Raw genomic sequence first — 27,338 nt, forward strand, 5'->3', positions numbered from 1 at the left:
GGAAACCAAGAGTCTTCTCAAATGTGGGAGTCTCTGTTGAAATGCATGACAAGGTGCCCTTCGATAACAGATGTTGATCATTTCCATCGTTTGTGAGGACAGTAGGTGGTGGGCTGTACACAATATTCAGCACATTATAAAAACACAGATTAGAACTCTCAGCTCAATGTAGCAGTTCCGCAGCCTACTTGTCTTGCTGCATTTTTTCTAAAAGCATGCTAGAATGTGTTTAGCATTTTTATATGCTGGATGCTTGATTGCTGATATTTGGCAATTATACATGTAAGCTGCTTCTATTTGATGAGCTAAGTTGAGGGATAATTGTTACCTATCAGCTTTGGCAATCTGATTTTTTTTACATGCACTGGAACAGGAAGGTGAACCCTTGGCTTCATATTTCACCTGTGTGTCAGCACTTCCTTAGCACTGCGGCAAATTGTCAGTCTGTGTTTATGTGGTCAAGTTATGAAATGGAGCTTGGACCCATAACCTGCCAATTACATTATTAAGAATATACAAATTAAAATTATCCCCTGATGTCCCAGATTGGAAAGCTATTTCTCTGGCATTCATTCAGCGGTTGAAGGCATTGATGGCCACAAAATGCTTTTTTATTCATTTGTTCCATGTATTTTGTAGATAGGAGCCTGCCTAATGATGGGTTTAGTCACTCCTGACATGTTATCTAGAAAACGCAAATACACATTTCCTCTTAATACCTTCAGAATTCATTCCACTGAACATAATACACTTCTTTCCTTGATGAAATCATCACCTTCTTTCTTCCAAAGTCAGCAATGCTTTTGTTTCCACAGCACCCCAAAGTTTTAGATTGTGGTTATTTTTAAGAAGCAAATCACAAAAATTGTGTTTGGTTCATAATCCTGTAAAATTCTATTAAAAGAAAAAACATAGGCATTACTGTTCATGTTGTGTCTTACTCCAATCAAATAAAAATTACTCAACCAACAACAATTGGCCTTTTTCAACTGGCCAGTACCATAGCAGACAATCTTCCTTCTCAAGAATGGTTCATTGATTTTCAGCTTGGCAATGCCCCAGTTAGGCTAGATGGACATAATGTGGAGAGCCTTAACACAGAAACTACCTCAAATTGGATGTAAATTTGTTTGTTGAGCTGGAAGGTTCGTTTTCAGATGTTTTGTCACCATACTACATTATCATCAGTGAGCCTCCAGTGAAACACTGGTGCTATGACCTGCTTTCTATTTGTGTGTTCAGGTTTCCTTGAGTTGATGATGTCATTTCCTGTGGTGATACCATTTCCTGTTATTTTTCTCAGAGGGTAGTAAATGGGGTCCAAGTCAATCTGTTTGTTGATAGATCGACTTGGATTCCATTTACCACCCTCTGAGAAAGAGAACAGGAAATGGCACCACCAACCCAAGGAAACCTAAACACATAAATAGAAAGCGGGACACAACACCAGTGCTCCACCACAGGTTCACTGATGATGTTACCTAGTATGATGACAAAACATCTGAAAATGAACCTTCTAGCTCAGCGAGCAAACTTACATCCAGAACTTCAACCTGAGCTACAAATCTTTTCCAAACTCGCTAACTACCTCGAATGGAATCATTCTGACAGATAGGAGGATGAAAATGCCACAGCAAAACCTCATCAACACTGTTGATGCCCGGAGGCAATCCCAGGGACAAGCCTAGTCACAGCACGTAGCCCACTCACTTCCAAGATATGATAGGTAGATGGTACAGTGCACTTTGCACACCCAACACCAAAGGCACAAGACAACATATTTCCGAGCAAATGGCAAAGGCAATTAAGTGGGAAATAGACATTTTAGGCTTTGCTTTTTATATATGGCCATGTGAGATTGAACAATGGAATAATAAGATTTTACAGTAATGAGTGAGATCATATAATCTGTCTAAAATTTCAATGAGTAACCAATCAGTCTGACTTCTGCACTGAACAAAAAAGTATCCTACTCCTCTCTTATGCAGAATGAGCAGAAAAAAATATCTATTGCTGTCTCTTCATGAAGAATGAATGCTGTATTTAGCTATCATGGAGCATCCATCAGATTCAGTGTTAAATCCCAGGCTAATTAAAGCATGAACTGACATTTCAGCATCCTAATTAGCTGAAATTCTCTAACGCAAGTACACTGCTGCTAGGTCATTCATTTTCACATTCAAGAGAAACTTTAAGATCACTCATTTTATATGTTAATAGTGTCTGAAAAGATGACCTCAAAATTCTTAACTTCACCATTTTAGAAGAAGAGATTTGTTGAAATTAATATACTCGAAAATATTCCATTAAAAAACTGACACAAACGTTTACAGCTTTACCTCCAGCTATTTCCAACTGACAAGTTTCAGCATTGTAGGTGTACTTAATACTTTGGTAATCTTAATTCCATCTTTGCAATGAATGCAGAGGTGAGTACAGTACTCACTTGCATTACACAATAATTAGGTTGCAAGGAGCTTGCTAAGAGACACTGACAGTTCATTGTTTTTACATAATGGATCTCAGAAAGAATGAAAATCTACGAAAATTTGAACAAAACATTTAAGTGCAGGAACTGATTATTTCCCCTGTGAGTTGTTTACACTGAACTACAACTTTTGGGTCAGATGAGATTGATTTGAATTAATTTTACCAAACTGCAAAGCCAGGAAGTATACAGCAAAACATTTAAAGATATTGATTGGTTTTGGTGTGTGACACCATTGTGTCAATTAAGGAAGTATCTATGAAGATATAACATTTTTAAAAGCAGCTGAAGTTTGTGGGTTTCTGAAAAACCATTGTTAATGTTTCATGAATCTTCTCTCCCCTTCCTCAAGAGAGCTAAAAAGAAAATGATTTAAAGCACTTGGCATATTTTATTTCATCTTCCAAACAAAGTGAACTATTACAACAATATACCTATCTCCGCATTAAGTCTGACTTAAAAATAGGTAACTCATCATTTTAGCAAACAATATCCGTCCAACATCTGTGCAGTTGAACAAGGTGCTGCACATCTTCTGCAGTCATTAACATAAAACCAAAATCTATTTTTCAGACATTTGTTTGACTGACTTTAGTAACTGAGAACCAGTTTTCGTTTGAGTCAAGAATTACTAAATAAATGGAGTGATGGAGCAGGCTTAACCATCGTTTTTCCAAATGTCCACCCTTAATCTAAAAGGCTTTAAAGGCTGCTCAAATGTAAGAATACAAGAAAGCTCACTCCATCAATACTCCCATTAGGGATATTTCTCAAGCACTTCTTGTTTATTCCTCATCTCTCATGAAAGAAACCAAGTGTTGTTTGTTAACACCTCAAAACATTCATTTTCTCGATGAATATCAGCACAGCTCCTATTTACAAGCATTAGCTGACGGTGGATAAACTCTAACACTGACTAGGAGTCCATTTCAGAAGACCTATTAGATCCTCGTGGCTGAAAAAAACTCTATACCAGCCAGGAGAAAGTGAGGACTGTAGATGCTGGAGATCAGAATCACGTGCGTGGTGCTGGAAAACCACAACCTGTCAGGCAGCGTCCGAAGAGCAGGAGAATCGACGTTTCGAGTTTAAGCCCTTCATCAGGAATTCACGAAACTTTGATTCTCCTGCTCCTTGGATACTGTCTGACCTGCTGTGCTTTTCCAGCACCACATTCAACGACTCTATACCAGCCAGTCCCAGCCACAACATAGTGAAATAGTTCCGAAGTTACACAGCTTCCTCTAGAGTTTAATACTGTAAAGATTCAGACTGACTCCAATACGAATTGGATTCTTACCGTTCAGACTCAGTCATCAAGGTGAGGATTGGTGCCTGCATTGGTGTGAAAGGCAATTCTTGCAGCTGTTCAATGGCATGGGACTCTACAGCATCAAAGGGTATATGATCAATGCTGCCTCTAGGTTCCTAGAAATACACAAGAAATAGGTCTATCTGAAAATTTTTCACCATTTAAAGAATATAGGGTGTATGTATTTTCCTAATGACTTGCATCATTACCTTGGCTTGTGATCCATACTTTCCTGTGCTTCTTTGCCATGATCTGGCATTGATATCATTTAGAAGCTAATTTTGATTGTTCGATCTTCAGTGAAAGCAATGGTGATTATTATTTGACAAGATTGTCACCATTTAACTGACTGCTGCTACTAGACTTGAAGGGTGGAAATGTGGTTCACCAATGAGGGTTTTGCAATTTTCATAATGAATATGCAGGATGTTATATTAGTTATGCATTCAAGAAAAGAAAAACCTGAAGCTGCAAATTTTTTCTCTCACTTGTATTATTTCAAAACCAGTGTTCTAATTGGATGTAGAGCTTTTTTTTTCTTCAACAAAGTATCAAGCAGAGCTAATTTGGAAGAGTTGAACTCCAGAATTGGCAGTTGTTACATTCTCACATGGATGGGTTCAATTTTGGATAAAGTGTCCAAACATAGGCTACAACAGGCAGTCCACTGGGTTTGCAAGATGACAGGGATATGGAGCCCAGGCTGTAGGGAGGGCAAGCTCTATGCCACATTTTTAAAAAATTTATTCATTTATGGGTTGTGGGCATCGCTGACCAAGCAGCATTTATTGCCCATCCCTAATTGCCCACAGGGCAGTTACGGGTCTACCACATTGATGTGAGTCTGTAGCCACATGTAGGCCAGACCCATTATGGGCAACAGTTTCCTTCCCTAAAAGACATTAGTACCATTTGTTTGCCAATTTGTAGCCAGACTTTACCTCTAGCCTGATCTGATCCCTAATCAAACTGCCAAAGAGCACACATGCCTAGAACTGAACTAACGTCAGATCAAAACATGGGGCCATTTTATCAGCACTGTTCTGCTGCTTTCTTTGCTCCTCCTGGCACTACTGTGTCTGGACAGACAGGTATTCTTGGGCATCTGAAAGCACAAGCTAAGATGGGGAAGGTTATTGTGAGGGTAAAAAAAAAGAGTGAGGTGAGAAGTACAAGGTTGATGATTACATCAGCAGCAGCTTTCTCAAGGCATCAGTTAGTAGGATTAGGGTGAGCCTGTAGCTATAAAGGACACAAGACTGGAACATACCATCATTTCCCAATGCTCTCAGCAATGTTGGATGCTAAAATCTTTATTCAGCTAGCTCCATACGGCAGACAGCCATCTCCTCTGTTAGGTTCTTGGGATGCTCAAACCAGGGAGCATAATATCAGAATAAGAAGTCACATATTTAAGACAGAGATGAAGAGGAATTTCTTCTCTCAGAGGGTTGTGAATCATTAGAATTCTCTACTGCAAAGATGGGTTGACGCTGGGTCAATAAGTATATTCAAGGTTGAGGTAGGCATTTTTAATCAGGAAGGAAATTGGTTCAGAATTATCAAATCAGCTATTATCTCATTGAATGGAAGACATAATGGGCTGAATGGCCTATTTCTTCTCCTAAGTATTTTAGTCTTATGCTGATGATGTTGTCTTCCACCAGTTGTACCAGCGAGGTTGAGAACATAGAGTTAGCATTTCAAGTCCAGTGACCCTTTTTCAAAGACCTGCCAGATCTGCTGACTTTCTCTAGCAATTTCTGTTTTTGTTTCAGATATTCGGCATCTGCACTTTTTTTGTTTTATTTTTGTGTGATGTAACTGAAGTGGCTGGAGATAGGAGGGAAGCGGGAGATGGGTTTGAAGCTGGTAACATTGATAGGTTGGTGAGGGTAAGGTGCAGCATTTGGATGTCAACATACGTTCTCAGTGTCAATGACTGCAGATGGGTGAGTGATGGGAAACTGGTATATATTTCATAGTTGGAGATGTTCAGGTATCAGACGCATGTGAACTTTCAATACTTGACTTATTCAGGAGTACTGAGAACAGGAGGAAAGTGCAGCCTCACTGTGACCTTTAAAGCAATGCTACTTTTAGAATTAAGGCAATGCTATCTTGCCACACTATGATGATGCTCTCCTTCAACAAAGTTATGTTTCCTTTGGGTTTTTTTTTTCCAGGAGATTATAAAGACACAGACTGGGTTTGAAGGATTTTAGGGTCAATTTGATTATAGCTAACAGATACTGCCTCAGTTAAAGGCTTTCAAGTTATTAAAAAAACACTTGTACAATAAAGGGGAGTGGCCAGTCCTCCCAGCTCAGCTTTTCCCTGGTTTGATTTGGTTTTGGCAGTCAGGCAAGGTTGAGGCTGCTGGTCCAAGAAACAGCTATGTGGAAGAGGGTGTTGCCAATTCTCTCCCTGACATCTCTCCTGTAAGTCCCTGTGCTTGATTTTTTCTTTTGTGCTAAAGGGCATTTTTAGGGATTGTTGCAAGTATTGGGATAATCTGTTGGGTTTTCAGCTCTGTTAAGTTATTCGGTATTCCGTTCTCTTCTGTTTGTGTTTCATTTGGTAATCTTGTAAATAAATTCTGTTTTGTTTGAAACTAAGTGGTTTGACTAGCTCCTGGAATATCCACTTCACACCTGCTTAAAACAACTAGCAAAGTTAGGGTGTGGGCTACTCTTTTGAAATGTTTTGAGGGGTCTGGCCTGGTCTGTCACAACACCAACAGCAGATAATCTTGTTGGTCATCGTTGATTCTGCAATTTCTTTGTATCTAAAAGTTCTGACGGTTTTCCCTGCACTGCATTTCTACGTGGTGGTGCCCCTTTAAATCGACTGCACATAATTTTAATGACAATGTCATGCTGATGTACATGAAACTGCACAACTAACCAACCATCAGAAAAGTATTCAGGATTCTTTCACACAACCTAATTTTGCATTCTCTCGATTCCTGTTCAGGAAAAGGTAACATTGTAAGAAGGGAACAACAAGCTATTAATAATTCCCTGTTTATAAAGTTTTCCAGCTAGGCAGTCCTATTGCATGATGGTAATTAATGGTGCAAACTACATCCAACATCCAGCTCATTTATCATAGATGCTCTATATCTCCGCAGTGATATTCACACAAGCTCATGGAATCTGAAGGAGCATAACAGAATTTTCATTAATTTGAACTATCAGAAATATTGTTGAGCAAATTTTTTCGATAAGAAATTCGATAATTATCTTAAAAAAAAGTTATTGGTTTGGTAGAGAATTGCTGTATCTCACTCAATGTGGTGATATTGAATGATCAATGACCATTCAATTGGACGTAGCTGATTGTCAACTTTCAAAAAGGCTGGGCTTTTCCAGTGGTTGAATATACCTCCTAACTACCAAACTGATACTCGCAGCTGCATTCTCGGTCCATCAGGTTAGTACCTTGCTTCTGTCAGTAGCACGTGTACATGCATACATGACTACAGCTTTGCACAAAGCTCTCTTCCCAATTGTTTAAAAATACACGTTTGGAGATTGGGAGCGTCAGCACTTTTTGAACTTTGATGTCAACCCTGGGATAAGTCTGAAAAGTGCCAAGGGGTTCAAGAGATTTATCAAGTACATTTTTAACTAGATATGACTGCAGTTAAAACTAATGCAGAGTGAAATTCAAGGAACGTGCAAGTTCAGCATTTGACTTCATTACTGCTGCCTGGTAGTCACATGACGTCCAGTCCTGGGACTCCTCTGCAACTTTAGCAGATATAGCTTTGTGGTAGCTCTGAATAAACTCACCATATAACTGTATCAAGTTAACGTTTAAAAATATATTTGCATTTGTATAGCACCTTTCACAACCACTGAATGTGTCAGAATGCTAGACAATGAAATATTTTTGAAGTATGGGATTTTGATATTTTACATCCAAACCTCTAAAGGCATTGATGTATGTCAGAATATCTTTCCATGCTGGCCAGTTGTTTGCCAGGACCTCATTCAGGCGAATCTCGACTATTTAACTACAGAGGCATCACAGCCAAGGCAGATCCTGTCCCAACTAAGCTCTTGCTTGCCTGAGTCAATAAGCAGTGAAGGTTAGATTGGAGCTTCCCCCTGCTGAGTCAAGGTACTGAAGTCAGCTTCTGCATATCCTCTGCCACTGTGGTTGAGACCAGCCAGTGCAAGGTACTAATCAACCCTGGGATCTTATGTAACTCAGTTACATCCCACTTTCGGTAACTTATCCATGGGTGGGGTGGGGTTACGTTCCCACAGTATTTGATATGACATCATTCTGTTCCTGCATATTTTGCAGCCAATTAATCTCTACTTGCTATCTCAAACAGATTTGTTCTGCTCATCGCAGCACCCACTCACACAAGGTTCTTTTATTGTCACTTGATCAAAATCTTGGAACTCCCTACGCACTATGGGTGTACCCACACCCTATTGACACATCAGTTCAAGGCAGCAGCTCAACACCGCTTTCTCCAGGGCAATTAGGGATGGGCAAGAAGTGATGGCTTGACCAGTGGTGCCCATATCCAATGCAGAAATATAGACAAAAAAGACTGTCTGTCATTTCACTTATTCATTAATCTGTTTAAATATCTTCTTAAAAATTCAACCACGACCGTTGAGATAAGCAGGCTAATAATTTATTCTGTCTCTTATTCCATTCACAAAACAGCATTTATTATTTCCCTGCTAAATCAAAGCCATAAAGACGAAGCCCATGTGTATTTCTATCTGACCAGTAGTCTCATCATTCTAGCGCCTCACCCAACAGGAGCACAATGGAAAACGCTTGCAACCTTGACATTGTCATATGGAGTGGAACTTGACGTACTCTTCCTGTGATAAATTTAGCAGTGCAGGAGGCATTTAATCAGGCAGGAGGCTGGTGTACCCTCACCCTGATTCAGTCAGAGTTGGGAAGACCATGTAGCTCCTTCCTGCCCCACCATCAGATGAGGATCTTACATGGGCACACAATGTTGGAAATATAATAAGCAAAGCCTATCACTTTATCACAGTCTAACAGCACTTATTGCCCAATAGAGGTACCCATTGACCCTGCTCCAGCCGTCACTTACTTATGGCCTAGATCTGGTGGTAATACAATAGACCCTGGGTGGGTATCGTACCAGCAGCTGCCACAGCCTTCCAAGTGACAGCTCCATCCAACAGAACTACTCCCCCACCCCAGCCTGTGATCACGGGGATGGCCTGTCACTGTCCAGTTAAGCACCATTCAGGCCTGTCAATGAGCTGATAGTGTATTGTGATATTGAAGTATTGTGGCTTCTTTTAAGTGTGAGTCTTGGCAGTACCACCGAGAAGGCAGTAGTGCCACATTGGTAGCTGCAATGAAATGACAGATATTGATTGAAAATGGGGCATCTAATGGAGATGCCTGACAACCAATTCTTGTTGACAATCCTCTACTGTGACAATCCCACACTGCTAACTCTCACTTACTGCAGCATGAAACATTGAGTAAACTGTGGTCCATACCTCAGCAGAGCATAGCAAATCATTCATCATCTTGCAACACTGTAGCCAGTTTGTCTTGAGCCATCCATAGAGAAATGAACTTCCTCTCACTTCTACACAGCTAACAGGAGATTCTCTTGAAAGGTGTGGTACTGCTTTTCGACTGTCTTCAAGGCTGGTGGTGGTGACAGGAATTGGTTGAGTCAAGATCCCAGGGATTACAGAGTGAAGTGGCTGTCTGGATGCCCTTTAATCTAGGGCCTCGGAAGGTTCTGTTGAGCTCCACGAGCCCGTGGTCTCACCAGGTAACGCTCCACAGCAGAAGTACAGCATATCATAATGCTTGCAGCTGCCCCAACTCCCAGATATCCCTATGTTACTACCAAAGTTTACCTTCTTTGCAAATCTAACTTTCATTTATTTCTAACTGTCAGTTGTGATCGTCCCTTTTTTCTTCCTCCCTTTTTTAATTGCCCTGGATCTTTTTTCAGTTTCAGCTTACTCTAATCTCTGACCTAGATGCCTTCATGCCAGTTTCTGATATGTGGCGTTAATAATTTATTCCTTTCTTATTATTTTCTTGATCATGTCCTCCATTATTACTGTCCCTGATCCCTCATCAGCAATTGCTGTTCATCAACACTTCCTTTGACTCCTTAATAGGTTTTACACTGTCATTTCCTCCAGTTAAGACATGCCTTATTAGATGTCTTCTTCCGTCCCCAGGCTGTCATTTGCCCCATAGCTCTGCTGTAGTTGTCAGCTTCCACAGTATAGCACAATATTGAGGCAGGTCTGTAGAAATCATTCAGGTCTATTGTACCACACTAGTTATCAGATCCTATAACAAAGATTCTGTTTTCATGCTTATTGAGCCTTAACAAGGTTGGCTTTAAAATGTGGGATAAAATTATACATTATCATTTTCTGGTTCAAATGTAAACTTTCTATCCTTCTGACTTTTGAGACAGTTATAGATGGCTCCAATTACGATTACAATATCCATAGTTAACATGTAAAGCTTTAAGGATTAAAAAGTAAACATAATATGAAAGCACCAAGGAGAATTTTATATCATTTTTTGTATTTAATTTCCTTAAAACAAGTTTTTAAAAATCAAGCATGTAATATTTGACTTGTATGTCTCTGATTAAGTTTAGTTAATTTGCAGATATTTTTCATTGCAGTAAAATGATTATTTCAGCAAAAATGCTATTAAACCGGTGCAAATTTTAAGGAACATGCTTACACATTGACCAGATGGGCCAATGGGCTGAGAAGTGGCAGATGGAGTTCAATTCAGATAAATGCGGGGTGTTGCATTTTGGGAAAGCAAATCTTAGGGTAAGGTCCGAGGGAGTGTTACTGAACAAAGAGATCTTGGAGTGCAAGTTCATAGCTCCTTGAAAGTGGAGTCGCAGGTAGATAGGATAGTGAAGAAGGCGTTTGGTATGCTTTGCTTTATTGGTCAGAGTATTGAGTACAGGAGTTGGGAGGTAATGTTGTGGCTGTACAGAACATTGGTTAAGCCACTGTTGGAATATTGCATGCAATTCTGGTCTCCTTCCAATCGGAAAGATGTTGTGAAACTTGAAAGGGTTCAGAAAAGATTTACAAGGGTGTTGCCAGGGGTGGAGGATTTGAGCTATAGGGAGAGGCTGAACAGGCTGGGACTGTTTTCTCTGGAGCATCGGCGGCTGAGGGGTGATCTTATAGAGGTTTACAAAATTATGAGGGGCATGGATAGGATAAATAGACAAAGTCTTTTCCCTGGGGTTGGGTAGTCCAAAACTAGAGGGCATAGGTTTAGGGTGAGAGGTGAAAGATATAAAAGAGACGTAAGGGGCAATTTTTTCACGCAGAGGGTGGTACGCGTATGGAATGAGCTGCCAGATGATGTGGTGGAGGTTGGTACAATTGCAACATTTAAGAGGCATTTAGATGGATATATGAACAGGAAGGGTTTGGAGGGATATAGGCCGGGTGCTGGCAGGTGGGACTTGATTGGGTTGGGATATCTGGTCGGCATGGACGGGTTGGACCGAAGGGTCTGTTTCCATTTTGTACAACTCCATGACATTAAGTGCATGAATTGGTTCCTTTGAACAACAAAGTTTCCTGAAAATAATCAGAAAATCTATTGCAACTTCTTTTCAAAAGGAGATAGAATGAAGCACATATTGAATTCTGGTGCAAGTTTCAGGAGTGCGAAGAAGGCAAGAAAGCTGTAAGTTGCAAAACCTGAGCCTCACCTATGACCGGGACAAGCAGTGAATGGAAGAGAAGATAGTGTGTGAAGCTGCAGTGGCACTGAAGTAGGACTGGCAAAAGGCCCAGAACTGGTCAGCAAAATGATGACTCATACAAGCTGCAGTGCAGGTAGGATTCAATTCAACACATTGGGCAGCAGTGGGCAAGATGATCCATGACTATCTGGGGAGGATTGTCATAAAGTCTGGGATATGCTGGGGAATGGGGGATGTGTACACTTGGTATCGCATGGTGATGAGGAAGTCATAAGGGTATTTTGAGGATGAAAAAAAAATGTAACATACTGACATTTTTGTGAATTTTATGTTTTGAAATGGCAGGGTCACTATTGTCGTGGCTGTATCTTGATGAATTGTTTTTGAGCAGAATGTTACCTGCAAACTCTTTCAGTGAAATATGTAGCAGGAATCGGATTGGTGAATAACAATAGGTGATGATAAATGAGAAAGCTGAACAAAACAGGAATTTGAATATATGTTCAATGTTCCTGATGTACTTAACAAGCAAAAGAAAGGTCTTATTGAGAGATATTGAATATAATTTTCAAATAATAAATTAACACAATCAGACATCTTCTTTCATGTCGATATTTCCAGTTCAAAGGGATTATTTGGATCTCATGGAGGTTTAAAGATAGTTTTAAAGGAAAATATGCCTGAAATGGAGAAGCCAATAATGTTGAACAAAGCAAATGTTTCAAATTCCTCCACCTGACTTACTAAAAACTTATTCTCAAAGTAGAAATAGGAAAAGTTCTTCTTGTTAATCACTGAAACTCCTACCTGCATTTTTGAGGGTATACGGTGACCACTAAACTGCCTCCGCAAAGTTCTGTTCAGAGGAAGACTTGTAGCTGAGTACCGGTATGAAGACTGCTGGGAACGGGATAACTGCAGACAAATAAATAATAGTGGCAGCTCAACTCTATTTGGGAAAAGTTGTTTCCCAACAACTCTGTGTTGAAATCTTGCTGTTATAACAGAATCGTTACTTAGTAGCCACGGAGCCTCTATCTGCAATATTCTCTTCCCACCTTAACCTCTGCCTCCACATTTTGTGGAAGTAGAATCTGAAGTCTCAGTTATACCAAATCCCAAGTCAAGTGGCCATTTTGTATTTGTGAATCTAGGCAATGTCAGGGGGTGGGATACTTCACTTTTATTGAATTTTGGTTGGTTTCTTCCCTTCCTAGCTAACAGGTGTCAAAGGAATCTTCAGCATCCTAGTTACTACCTCATGCAAGAAAAACTCAGCACAGGGCAAGAATCAAACCAGTATTTGATGGCCTATGTATATGACACCATCCTCTGCATTTGCTGTTCATCAACACTTCCTTTGACTGCCCTGTCATTTCCTCGAGTTAAGGCATGCCTCATTAGAAGTCTTCAGATTATCATATTGCCTCATAGCTCTTCTGTAGCTGTCAGATTCCACAGTACAGTACAATTTAAATTGAGGCAGGTCTGTAGGAATCATTCAGGTCTATTGTGCTACACTTGTTATCACATCCTACACACAAAGATTCATTTTCATGCCTATTTGAGCCATAACAAAGTTGGCTTCAAAGCATATTGGGTTCAAACTGTTATAAAACCCAAATTATGCATCATTATTTTCCAGTCCAAACGTACACTCTGTACCCTTGTGACTTTTATAAGACAGTTATAAATGGCTCATACTATGATAACAATATCTATAGTTACCATGTAGGGCTTTGTTTAAGGATTAGGAAAGGTAAACATAATTTGAAAATACCAACCAGATTTATAATTTGTTTAAAATTTCTCTATAACTTTTTTTTTAAACTTCAGTATGTAATACTTGACTTGTATGTCTCTGATTAGGTTTGGTTATTTTGCAGATATTTTCCATTGTTTTAAAATGATTACTTCAGCAAAAATTCTATTAAACTGCTGCAAGTTTTAATTAACATGCTTACAATTTAAGTGCATGAATTGGTTCCTTGAACAACAAGGTTTTTGAAAACAATCAGAAAATCTATTGCAACTTCTTTTCAAAATGAGATAGAAGGGAGCATGTATTGAATTCTGGAGTGAGAAGAAGGCAAGAAAGATGTAAGTGGCAAAACCTGAGGCTCACATATGACCGGGACAAGCCGTGAATGGAAGAGAAGATAGTGTGTGAAGCTGCAGTGGCACTGAAGTAGGACTGGCAAAGGCCCAGAACTGATCAGGAAAACGGTGACTCATACAAGCTGCAGTGCAGGTAGAATTCAACTGAACACATTGGGCCGCAGTGGGCAAGATGACTATCTAGGGAGGATCGTCATAAAGTCTGGGATATGCTGGAGAATGGGGGAGGAGTACACTTGGTAACGCATGGTGATGAGGAAGTCATAAAAGTATTTTGAGAATGAAAGAAACATGTAACATTCTGACATTTTTGTGAATTTTATTTTTTCCAAATGACAGGGCCACTATTGTTGTGACTGTATCTTAATGAATTGTTTTTGAGCAGAATGTTACCTGCAAGTTCTTTCAGTGAAATATGCAGCAGAAATAGGATTGGTGAATAACAATATATGAGAAAGCTGAACAAAACAGGGATGTGCATGTATGTTCAATGTTCCTGATGTATGTAACAGGCAAAAGAAGAATCTTATTGAGTGATATTAAACATAATTTTCAAATAATAAATTAATACAATTGGATATCTCTTTCATGTAGATATTTATTCTTACAGAGATGTTGTTTGAATCTCATGGAGCTGTAAATATAGTTTTAAAGGAAATGTGCCTGAAATGGATTAGCCAATAACAACGAACGGAAGCAAATTTTCCCAATTCCTCTGGGTGACTCACTGAAAAATTATTCTCTAAACAGAAATAGGAAACGTTCTTCTTGTTACTCACTGAAACTCCTACCTGGTGGATTGAAGTCATTTTTGAGGATGTACGGTGACCACTAACCTGCCTCAGCAATGTTCTGCTCGTAGGAAGGCCTGTAGTTAAGTACTGAGATGAAGAATGCTGGGAATGGGATAACTGCAGACAAACAAATAATAGTGGCAGTTCAACTCTATTTGGGAATACCTGTTCCCGGATAGCTCTGTATTGAAGACTTGCTGTTATAATAGAACCATCACTTCGCACCCACAGGGAACTCTGCCATCAATTTTCTCTTCCCACTTCATCCCAGCCTCCATGCTTTGTGGAAGTAGAGTATTACTGCTGAAGTCTCAGCAACACTGAAATATCTAAACTCAAGTGGCCATTTTACGTTTGTTGATGAACTTAGACAATGTCAGGGAATGAAACTGTTAAAGACGCCTGATTGCATTTTGGTGGCAACTTTATCACAGGGAAGTAAAAACAATGCTTGATTTCTACCTCTCATCAGTTGCAAAGCATGCTTCCACCACTTTCATTTCTTTATTTCAGCTTGCCAGCATCTGCAGTACTATGCTCTCATTGTATTTTGGTTCGTTTCTTCCCTTCCTAGCGAACGGGTGACAGAGGGATCTTCAGCATCCCAGTCACTCCCTCAGGTAAGATAATACAAACTCAGTATTGAGCAAGAATGAAACTTAGTATTTGTTAGTTTATGTTGATGACCTGTTGGGACTGTCTTCCTTGCAGAGAGAAGGCTAAGAGAAGACTTAATAGAAGTTTTCAAAATCAAGAGGGGTCTGGACAGAGAAAAACTCTTCCTACTTGTATACAAATTGAGAACATGAGGGCATGGTTTCAAAGTGTTTTGCACACATTGCAATTTTGTGCTAAGAAAATTTAGTTTTCACTCAGCAAGTAGCTAGGGGATGGAATCCATTGCCTCAAAGTGTGGTGCAGGCAAGTTCAATTTAGGCTTTCAAGAAGGAACTGGATGATTATTTAAAAATAAACAATCTGAAGGGTTACAGGGAAAGGGCTGAAAATTGGCACTGCATTAAAATGCACAGATCCTGGTGCATTCAAAATGGGCAAAATAGCCTTTGCCTGCATCGTGACAACTCTGTGACTTAGTGGTCCACAGTACAATTCCTTGCTCATCAAACTTTTCTCCTGTCAACAGACCACCCTTTGTCTGCTGTTGAAGCTACCAAGCAGAACACTGACGATGGGAAGTACACCAAAGAATATCAAAGACTAATATGCTTCTCTAATTTACAGATCTCTCATCCTGTACCATTATAGCAATGCGCCAATCAAGGGAAAAGAGCAGCCCATTAAAACACCAGTAGGCTTGAAATTGAGGATAAGCTCAATACAGTAAGCATTCTCAATGATGACTTTCTCTCAGTAGTCACAAGGGAAGGCTTAAGCCCTCACTAGACAAAACTTCTGCCAAGTAAAGAGAATAGTTTCATTATAAATCAGATTCAAGTCATGTACTGGCTAAGTATGCCATTTAAATTCTGAGGAATATATGGTATTATCTCTACATGCCAATAGTTGAGGGAGGAAATCTCTTATCAGAATAAAGAAAAAGTCAGTCATTTATTCTCTCAAGCATATTCCAGCTGTCAATGAGTTCATTGCTCCTATGCAACCTAACCCCATATACTTGCCTTTGCCCTATATTTCTTAACATACTTTGATAGCAAAAAAAAATCTGTCATCTCAGTTTTAAAAGCCACAATTGATCGGGAAAGTTTAAACTTTTCATGATCTTTATTTTTCATGGTCCTGTTTGCATACAAGTGCTTCCTAATTTCACTCCTAAAAAGGTCAGCCTTCATTTCTGGACTATTCATTGCTAGCTCAAAACTGCAAAAAAAAGGGCTGCGGCAGCTTGTATATATTCCCCACAATATCCCAATGTAATCAATCCCTCATCTTCAAAACTGAAGTGAATGCATATGCCACCTGTCAGAGTAACTCAACCTTTCAGACTTGGTGCTATTCCAGTGAAACAGCGCTACACATCCTCCAATATACCTTTTCTGACCTGCGATGCTCAGAATGAATCCAGTCTACATAAAATGTCACCAGAGGTGTGTATGACTATAATATAACTTCCACCAGTTTGGATTCCACACCTGCCTTCCGGCAAAGGGCAACTTCACATTCGCCTTTTTGTTTACCTTTTGTACAAAATACTCTCCAGATTCAGGTTATACCCTGGAATGGGATCAGCAGGTAACTGATAGTGAGACACAGTGAACAGAAATGAGAGATACTGCACTTAGGATGGCATGAACAGTGCTTGAAAGAGCTCAGGGTAGACTGAAGATTAAAAACCGTAGTTGATTTGACACCAAGTGTATCCAACCGACACACAGCAGCTTGCTTTGTCACTGTACCACATCAGCCCCATACTTTACAATATAAAAATTATTCAATTTCATTTTACAATGTGGAATTTGAACTGGTGACCCTTTGGGTTTTTTCTCAGCCAGATAGACGTCTAGCTACAACGGAAAATGGTTTATGGACAGAACAAGTTTCCAGAATTTAGAACTTGCAGGGGAATGAAGGAAATAAAAGGTTTCAAAAATTAATCTAAAAGTGTACTCACCATTTGCTCAGGTGGATATTTTGAAGCGTCAGGGGTTTTTCTGCCTAAAGATAGAAAACACATGCTCAATCATTTGGGAGCTCCACAAAAGCAAAAGGACAAGAACACATCGGTAGCCATCACTCGTTAAGTGTCCTAAAGACACAGCAAATAATATGTAACCTCTTATCACCTGCAGATACATACTCCTTATTTGGTGCTGTTCCATATCCATTGAGACCATTCGAAAGCATGTTGAATGATTACTTTTTCTGAGGAATTACAAACAAAGACTTTGGCCCTCACCAGACATGCGTTCTGCCAAATACTGTCAGATTCAAGAGAGAAAATGCTGGAAAATCTCAGCAGGTCTGGTAGTATCTGTAAGGAGAGAAAAGAGTTGACGTTTCGAGTCTAACTGACCCTTTGTCAAAGCTTTGACAAAGGGTCAGTTAGACTCGAAACGTCAGCTCTTTTCTCTCCTTACAGATGCTGCCAGACCTGCTGAGACTTTCCAGCATTTTCTCTTTTGCTTTGGGGACTGTCAGATTCAAGTTCTGCATTAGGTAAACATGCTCAAAACAAACCAATCATGAAGAATATGTGGCATTACCTCAAAGTGTCAATAGACTAGGGACAAAATCTCTGTTAGGAGGCAAGGAACAAGAGGAAGCTATTTATCTCCAAACATAGTTGTCAATGAGTTCATTGTTCATCTGCAACCTAACTCCATATACTTTCCTCTGGCCCACATCCCTTACTATTTTTGGATTACAAAACGTCTGTCAATCTCATTTTTAAAATTAATAATCAATCCCACATCAACTGAGTTTGAACTTAGCATGATACTTTTGAGTGTCCAAGTTACTTTCCAACTTCACTTCGAAAAGATTTACACTTCATTTTTTTTCACTATTCCTTGCTGATCCTTCCTTTAAAAACAATTTCTTAAGAGTTGGGAACTCTTCAATAATCCCCCCCACCCCCCCAAGTGGCTATTGCTGATTTGTGAGGCTTCAACCGTGAATGCCAAATCACTATTCTTTAATATTTTGCATTCTGGATTAGTGGTGCTGGAAAAGCACAGCAGTTCAGGCAGCATCCGAGGAGCAGTAAAATCGACATTTCGGGCAAAAGCCCTTCATCAGCAGTCCATTGAAATCTCTCCTGTCCACATCTAAACATTCATAACATGAGCCAGTGATCACATGTCTAACAAAAATCTATCTAACTTCACCTTAAAAATACTCAATGATCCCACTTCAGACATTTTTTGAAGCAGTGGTGCTTCAAAGTTGTACAACTCTCAGGGATAAAGAATTCTCTTTACCTCGGTCCTGAAAGTGTAACCCTTAATTTTAAACCCTTCCCTTGGTGTAGACTCACCCACAAGAAGAAACATCATTTCCACCTCTACCTTGTCAAGATGGTTCAGAAACTTATACACTTCAATTCAGTCACCACTTGCTGTTCTAGACTCCAGAGACAACAAACCCAGTCTGTTCAATCCTTCTTCAAAAGACAATCCACTCATTCCAGTATCAATTTAGTAAATCTCCTCCAAACCACCTCCAACATATTTATATCCTTCCATAAACAATGAGACCAAATCCGTGCACAGTATTTAACATGTAGTCTCACCAAAGTGCTGTATAACTGAAGGATAGCATCCGTATTTACATGTTCAATTTCTCTCGTACTAAAGGACAGCATCCCATTAGCCTTCTCAATTATTTGCTGTACCTGCATTCTAAATTATTGTGACTTATGCACTCGAACATCTAGACACCTCTGCACCTCAAAGTTCTGCTATATAGCTCTTTTCTCATTTTAAATGTCAAAGTGAACAATTTCACATTTAACACAGATTATACTCCATCTGTCAAGCTGTTTGCCCACTCACTCAACCTACCTATCTAGCTGCAACCACCTTGTGGCTTCACAATAACACACTTTCATATGGAGCTTTATGTCTTCTACAAATTTAGCCAGCATGCCTCCACTCAGCTAGTTATTTTAATCAAGCTGTTCAAACACATTTCTGAAGAAACCTGGGCCACCTGACCCAGAGGTAGGGGCACTACTACTATACCGTAAAAACATCTAAGTCATTGACCCCTGCAGACTCCAATAATCAAGTGCTTCCAAACAAGACAGGTCATTTGAGTCAGGAAATTATCAAACTCAGCAGACCCTCTGCTGATCCCTTGGTTTAACATAAGACTTTACACCCAGATTTCCTTCCAAGGAAATAGAGTGGGGGAATGCAGCTGGACATGCCAACCCTAGAAGCAAATCTTAGGTCACCTTAAGAGGGTTGGGATGGGAAACATATTCTGAGCTGGCTGGTTAGAAGGCCTGCCCCAGTCCTGAGTCTTGGTCCTGGTGGTTTTAGAAGCGATTAGGTTCTCTAGCTCTCAGCTTCACAATCCATCATCCCTCCACTCCATGACTCGTCCACACCACATACCATCTCAAAAAGGACAAGGGAACTGTGGGTTGCAAAGGAATGAGGGAAGACAGGCAGAAACAGGTCTTTCCCGATTTTCCCATGATAATTTTTCTCTTGTCCCACTGATAAGTCAAAATGGGGAAGGGATTCACTTCCCAAAATATGCAACATAACAGACAAGGTCATTGCTTTAAACGTTAAATGGGAGGTAGAATGATTTCTAACAAGTGGAAAGGGAATATTGCTTTTATTCAGAAACAACCAATTGTACATTGTGCTTGTGATGAAAGGAATCAGCTCTGCGCAATAAACCATGTCTCACCAAATGCCTGAAAATTCAATTTTCCCTGACAACCTAACTCCACAAGTCAATCTCATCTCACAGGGGACCCCTATCAAATCACTACATTCGGACTGGAGGAAGGAGAATGTTCCTTTAACAATTCAACCACGATGGCCCAAATTAAAAAACAACAGATGCACTCCATACTGGAACAAGTTAATTTTCAAAAAAGACCAATCATCACAGAGGAGTTGGACATTGTGGGTATGACAAAGTGCAGGGGCTGCAGCAATGTTTGCTGGTGAGGGTCTGAATTCTCACATTAAAAACATTATCCATTATGACCAGGATGCAACCCTGTCAGTGTACACCCTCTAGGATCTTTTAGACAAGATGGCAAATTGCCTTTTAAAACTAATTTTCAGCCACTGAAATTCCCTAGACAGCAATCTTCTGGCATTCATCAAAGTAAAGGTAACTGAAACATTTAAAGCTTTAAACAGCAGGACAAGGTAAACGAGTTATGATAGCTAGGCGAGCAGAAGACAAGGTTAAAAAAAAGTCAATTAACGGAAAGTAGAAAATAGGGATGGGGAAAGGGGACAATAAGACTAAAACAATCAGCGTTATTTTCGCTTCAATATACAATTGGGATTTAGGCATTCATATAAGATGTGTAAGACTATTAGTAGAATAATAATGTTATTCCTTATGTCTGAGACTTGTACATTGCAATATTAATGTTTGTTTCGACAGCACAGAGCATGACTGAAACCAAAAACAAGATACATTGGTTAGCCCAGAGCAAGAGGTTTCACTGAACCTACAATAAGTTTAACCAAGATACTTAAAAGCTGCTTGCAAGGTAGCCAAATACAAGTTTTATTTTCTCTTTTTACAGAGACGGGTGCCACCTGAAAGGACTGACATATACATATATTCACAACTCTACTTGGATTTTCCAAAAAGCTTTATGAAATGGAAAGGTATCATAATTAAAAGATAATAGAGCTAATCCCATCCATGACATTAAAAGATGCACACTGGTTTCGCATCAGCATATTTTTACAGTTGCCACCTTTAGACCCTGATATTTATAGAGAAGCAGGTTCATGGTACAGTTGTGATCAAGTTACTGAAACCTGAAAATCCTGGAAATACAAATTTAATCATACTACTATTGTTTTTCCCATTTTCCTCCCAGCAGCTGGGCAGATTGGCAGCTGACTGTTGCGAGGGAAACAAAGAGGCAAAAGGCCTCAACATGGGGGCACTTAATGGCAAAACACAAAGATCAAAAACTGGTAGACAGATGGTAGGGTGGGGGGGATCAGAATCTACCAATTAGGAGAGAGGGAAAAGTCAGGGGGTGGGAGACAGTGAGTGGGACAGATAGCTCATGACAAAGCAACGTGAGGAGGTGTCACAAACGGCAGATTTGCTGAAGAGGTTGGAGGAAATGCCATTTTCTTTTTGTAAAATTGATGATAAGAGGAGCCAGAGTGGTGAGGAAGGCCTGTTTAAATAGTCTGCCTTCACACTATGCACCCCTGTGACTGTCATTGCACTGTTTCCAGGGGCAGTGGCACCTACTCCTGTTAATACCTGCTGCACCCCCACCCCTGCAACTCATTCCTAAGGATGAAAATCAGAACATCCAAGTCTTTCACTTTCTCCTGAATTAGGTGCGTAGAGCTGTCACAAAGCTGGTCCCTTTTTTCTAAAAGCTGTCCCTTTTTTCAAGGACACTGTGTCCTTGCTTTTTCCCAGAGAGGTCACAAACATCTCCTGGTTCTGATTAGACTGGCTTGGTACAGAGATTAAATGGTATTAAGAGACCTTTTTATTTTTATGTAAACAAATGAGACTTCAGACCAAAGTGGTCATGTTTTAGAAGTGACCTGTATAATGAAAGGGCAGTGGTCAGCTCTCTAGCTGAGCAGTTCAGTTCAGAACTAGTTAGAAGTTCAACAGTGAGCTGTGTGAAAATGAACTCTCCCTCTCCTTTTGCCCTTCTAACTTCAACCTGTAAGCATTTGTTCCATTATTTTTTTACTGTTTCTTTAAGGAGGTTTGCTTATTGGGACTGTTGTGTATGTTTGGAACAACATAATTAAGTCTAGTTTGGATAGACTGAATTCTATAGGGGTTGTTTGTTGTGTTCTTTGTATTTCATTGCGTAATTTTGTGAATAAATGTTTGTCCGTTTTAAAACCTAGTAGTCTATCTCGCTAACTTATCCTGGATAACTTCCATTGTACACTTACCAAAACAAATTGCAAAGGTATGGTCTGGGCTGCCTGCTTAAGAATGTTTTGAGTGGTCTGGCCTAGGTCTTAACAGAGTCAGGAACAATCTCTGCAGGCTGTGAGTGAAAATTCAGCCCATGTTTTTGATTCTAAAGTCTAAATTCTTAATATAAGTTGTGAACAGCAATTGGCCCAGTGCTAACCCTTGTGGCACTCACTTCTGACATTCTGCCACTCTGACAGCTCTCCTTAATCCCGACTCTGCTTTTGGTCTTTACACCAGGCTTCTATCCATTTTGTAACTTGTCCCCCAACTCCATATGCTCCAATTGAATTATTGTTGCATGTACCGAGGTACAGTGAAAAGCTTTGTTTACAAGCAGTACAAGCAGATCATAGTAAGCAAAGAAGTACAGATATAAGAAATGTTAGAGTTAAATCTACTGGAAGGAGCTCACAAGGTGTTGCACCATCTTCAATCATTCATGAGCATATTAATTAGTCTATTACAGGGACCTATTGAAGGCCTTATGAAATCTAGATTTATTAAATATATTACATCACCCTGGTCTATTTTCTCTATTACCTCTTCAAAGAATTCAGCGACATTGGCGAAACATGACTTAAAATTCATGGTGAAAGTGAGGACTGCAGATGCTGGAGATCAGAGCTGAAAATGTGTTGCTGGAAAAGCGCAGCAGGTCAGGCAGCATCCAAGGAACAGGAGAATCGACGTTTCGGGCATAAGCCCTTCTTCGGGCTTATGCCCGAAACGTCGATTCTCCTGTTCCGTGTATGCTGCCTGACCTGCTGCGCTTTTCCAGCAACACATTTTCAGCAGTTAAAATTCATGGTACCTATTTGCGAGTATGCTTTCAGTTTCTAGATCTATTATTTATCTCCTCATCTAGACCTAAAGAGAGCGCTAAGGAGAGACAGGAGGGGACTTGAGAAGTCATTGGTGGATAGGATCATTTAAAACCTAAGGCTTTCTATCATTATATTAGGAATAAAAGAACAACGAGAGTAAGATTACGCCCAATCAAGGATAGTAGTGGGAAGTTATGCATGGAGTAAGAAGAGATAGGGGAAGCACTAAATGAATATTTTTCATCAGTATTCACACTGGAAAAAGACACTGTTGTTGAGGAGAATACTGAGATAAAGGCTACTAGACTAGAGGATATTGAGGTTCACAAGGAGAAGATGTTAACAATTCTGGAAAGTGTGAAGATAGATAAGTCCCCTGGCCGAATGGGATTTATCCTAGGATTCCCTGGGAAGCCAGGGAGGAGATTGCAGAGCCTTTGGCTTTGATCTTTACATCATCATTGGCTACAGGAATAGTGCCAGAAGGCTGAAGGATAGCTAATGTTGTTACCTTGTTCAAGAAGGGGATAGAGACAACCTCGGTAATTATAGACCAGTGAGCCTTACTTCGGTTGTGGGTAAAATATTGGAAAAGGTTATAAGAAATGGGATTTATAATAATCTAGAAAGGAATAATTTGATTAGGGATAGTCAACACAGTATTGTGAAGGGGAGGTCATGTCTCACAGGTCTTACTGAGTTCTTTGAGAAGGTGACCAAACAGGTGGTTAAGGTTAAAGCCGTTGATGTGGTGTATTTGGATTTTTGTAAGGTGTTTGGTAAGGGTCCCTATGGTAGGCTGTTGCACAAAATACAGAGGCATGGGACTGAAGGTAATTTAGTGGTTTGGATCAGAAATTGGCTCGCTAAAAGAAGACAGAGGGTAGTGGCTGATGGGAAATGTTCATCCTGGAGTTCAGTTACTTGTGGTTACTGCAAGGATCTGTTTTGGGGCCACTGCTGTTTGTCATTTCTATAAATGACCTGGAGGAGGGCGTAGAAGGATGTGTTAGTAAATTTGCAGACAACACTAAGGTTGGTACAGTTGTAGATAGTGCCCAAGGATGTTGTAGGTTACAAAGTGACATAGATAAGCTGCAGAGCTGGGCTGAGAGGTGGCAACTGGAGTTTAATGTGGAAAAGCGTGAGGTGATCATTTTGGAAGGAGTAACAGGAATGCAGAGTACTGGGCTAATGGTAAGTTCTTAAAAATCACACAACACCAGGTTATAGTCCAACAGGTTTAATTGAAAGCACACTAGCTTTCGGAGCGACGCTCCTTCATCAGGTGATAGTGGAGGGCTCAATCCTAACACACAGAATTTATAGCAAAAATTTACAGTGTGATGTAACTGAAATTGTACATTGAAAAATTGATTGTCTGTTAAGCCTTTCATCTGTTAGAATATCGTGATAGTTTCACTTCTTTCATGTGTAAATCACAAAACCTTTTTTTTTTAAAGTTGCATTCTCGGGTTAGCTGTTAACAATGGTGATAGCTAGACAATATGTTGAAGGTGTTGGCCCTCTGTGTTCTCTGTCTATGCCATGATGTTTAGATTGATTCTAATCTAAACAGTGATATAACGGAGTTTTACATAAATTCATGCAGTTTTTGAGCTCAGAGTTCTACATGAATGCATGCAGTTTTTGAACAAAGTACAATGTAACCTTGCAAGTACAAATTCACTCCACAAAATATATGTGTGCATGTGGGTCTTTGTCTCTGTGTGCGTGTCTGTCTGGGTTGGGGGTTGTGTGTGTAGTGAGTGCAGAGTGTCTTAAGTCTGTGAGGGGGTGCATGTGAGAGTGTGGGAGTGTGTGTGTCTGTAAGGGTATGTGTGGGTGTCTGTGTGCATGTGTGTCCGTGTGTATGTGTGTATAGGAGTGCCTGTGTGTGTGTGAGAGTGTGTGTGTGTGTGTGTAGGAGTATCTGTATGTGTGTATAGTGCAATGGTGGTCACCGATAATGTGACATGAACCCAAGGTCCCGGTTGAGGCCCTCCCTATAGGTACTGAACGGAGCTATCAGCTTCTGCTCGGCCACTTTTCTCTGCTGCCTGTCCCGAAGTCCACCTTGGAGGATGGTCACCCGAAGGTCCGATGCTGAATGTCCGAGTAAGATTCCTGTTAGTGTAGATGAGCATAGAGCTCTCACTGTCCATGTATATAGATCCCTGAAAGTTGCCGCCCAGGTTGGTAGGGTTATTTAGCAGGCATACTTCTAAGAAGCCTTTAATTAGTAGAGGGATTGAGTTTCGGAGCCATGAGGTCATGCTGTAGCTGTACAAAACTCTGGTGCGGCCGCACTTAGAGTATTGAGTACAGTTCTGGTCACTGCATTAGAGGATGTGGAAGTTTTGGAAAGGGTTCAGAGGAGATTTACTAGGATGTTGCCTGGCTGAGAGACTTGAAGCTGTTTCCATTCGAGACAAGGTGGTTAAGAGGTGACTTAATAAAGGCATACAATATGAGTAATATGGACAGTGAGAGCCTTTTTCCTCAGAAGGTGATGGCGAGCATGAGGGGACATAGCTTTAAATTGAGAGATGATAGATATAAGACAGACGTCAAAGGTAGTTTCTTTACTCAGAGTGTAGGAGGGGGGTGGAACGGCCTGCCTGCAACAGCAGTAGACTCACCAAGGTTAAGGGCATATAAATGGTCATTGGATAGACATATGGATGAAAATGGAATAACATAGGTTAGATGAGTTTTAGACTGGTTTCACAGATCGGCGCAACATTGAGGGCCGAAGGGCCTGTACTGTGCTGTAATGTTCTAATGTTCTAACGTAGTAAGAACTCTATAATGGTCTCCAATTCTTCAAGCACCTTTTATCTCCCTTCTTCAATAGAGATATAACATTGTAAATCCACCGTTTTACAAATTAATGTTAAATATGTGCAATGATGCCTCTAACATCTCTCGCACTCTTTCAGGCCAGGGGTTGATCACCTTGAGGGTTGAATAGTTCATTTAATCTTTCTCTTCTTATTACTTAAAATACATTGGACAAAGGGAAGATCAAGCATTGTTAATGCCCTGCATATATTCAATTAATTTCCTGACATCCACATAAAGAATGACCATTTGGCCAATGTAAGCTTGCTAGCTCTTGGGAAACTCACTGTGTATCATCAGCAAAGCAGGGGAGAAAATTACAAAATGAATAAAATGACAGGCCCAGTTTCCTTAATCTCTTTCTGATGATTCTAGCAGAGGAATAAATATGGAAAAGCTCCCTATTCCCATTTCAGCAATGCCACAAGATCTCTTCTCTCTGCAACAACAGGTAAACTGGGATTTTGATTAACATGCCATTAAAAAAAACAAGCCTATGACAGTGCACTGCCCTAGCAGTACCCAATAGAAAAGTGTCAATCTGGATTACATGTTCAAATCTGGAATGTAACACAATTTTTTCACTGATATACCCTCCTAAAAGTATTTAACCTGAATAGATATGATGCTCATTAACACTCCACTCTACCTGAACTAGAACTTTTTTAAAACATAAAATGTTGAATATATTTCATTTTTCCAGTTAGTAAAAGAGATTTGAAATCCTTCTTTCAAAATAGTACAATCTAATGAATGCCCAGGTTAGGAAAAATGCATTTCATGACTTGGACTGCACAGATAAACACAAATTGCTAATTATTGCTTTATTCAAAACACCCACAATACCACTGCTTCTACAGCAGCTTGCAGGTAACTTACGGAATGAAGAATTTTGCGAACCTAGCGCTCCACCTGATTTTGTCGAATCACTCAGCTCAGCATTGCTGTCTGCATGCTTATCCGAACGGCATGAGAAATGAAAACTGATGGTGCCTGATTCCACCTGCTTTACCTGAAAATAAAAGAATAGTTTGCTAAAAGTTTTCATCAGAGAAGATATCGTCTTGGCTATCATCATTCATGGGCTTGTCAGTCAAGCAAGATACACTGGAACAAACAAGAACAGAAATTGCTGGACAAACCAGAGTGAACATCTCTCCACAGATGCTGCCAGACCTGTTGAAATTTCTGTTTCAGTCTATTTCAGATCTCCAATGTCTGCAATTCTTTGTGTTCTTTCATGGTAGACTGAACCTTGCCCAGTAAGGTCTTTGAGAAATTTAAATCACTCAAAAATATGCACAAAACACAGCAATGTCAACAAGTGCTTTCTTAGTTTAAACAGGACTATCCAAATTGTGGGGCATTGGACTTTAAAGGTGCCTTTCGCCTGTTAGTGCTCAGTCCAAACTCTACAGCAACCATGTGGCCGTGCAATTTGTGAACTAAAAATCTCACCTTATGACCCCCTTGGTTCACAAACTACAAGGCAGCAATGGTTGCTGTAGAGTTTGGACTGAGCATTAACAGGTGAAAGACCTCTTTAAAATCTCATGATCTTTTCTTGATGATGGGCATTGCTAAAGGATTGATAGGAGAGTCCTAATTGCTGCCA

General features: G+C 40.0%; 1 protein-coding gene across 1 annotated transcript in view; it reads right to left on the bottom strand.

Moving 5' to 3' along the window:
* The window catches only part of nphp4 (nephronophthisis 4), a 450,076-nt gene that overhangs the window by 129,920 nt on the left and 292,818 nt on the right, over positions 1-27,338 (bottom strand). Inside the window, exons 10-14 of the mRNA XM_087980586.1 lie at positions 26,603-26,735; positions 17,047-17,090; positions 14,499-14,573; positions 12,352-12,459; positions 3,789-3,916 (exon numbers count right to left, since the gene is read on the bottom strand). Of these exons, the coding sequence (XP_087836712.1) occupies positions 3,789-3,916; positions 12,352-12,459; positions 14,499-14,573; positions 17,047-17,090; positions 26,603-26,735 (488 nt within the window). The remainder of the gene's footprint in view (positions 1-3,788; positions 3,917-12,351; positions 12,460-14,498; positions 14,574-17,046; positions 17,091-26,602; positions 26,736-27,338) is intronic.

This window comes from Chiloscyllium plagiosum, unplaced genomic scaffold (assembly GCF_037043375.1).
Source record: "Chiloscyllium plagiosum isolate Xiang-an unplaced genomic scaffold, Cpla_swu_hap1 HiC_scaffold_37, whole genome shotgun sequence".
NCBI lineage: Eukaryota > Metazoa > Chordata > Chondrichthyes > Orectolobiformes > Hemiscylliidae > Chiloscyllium > Chiloscyllium plagiosum.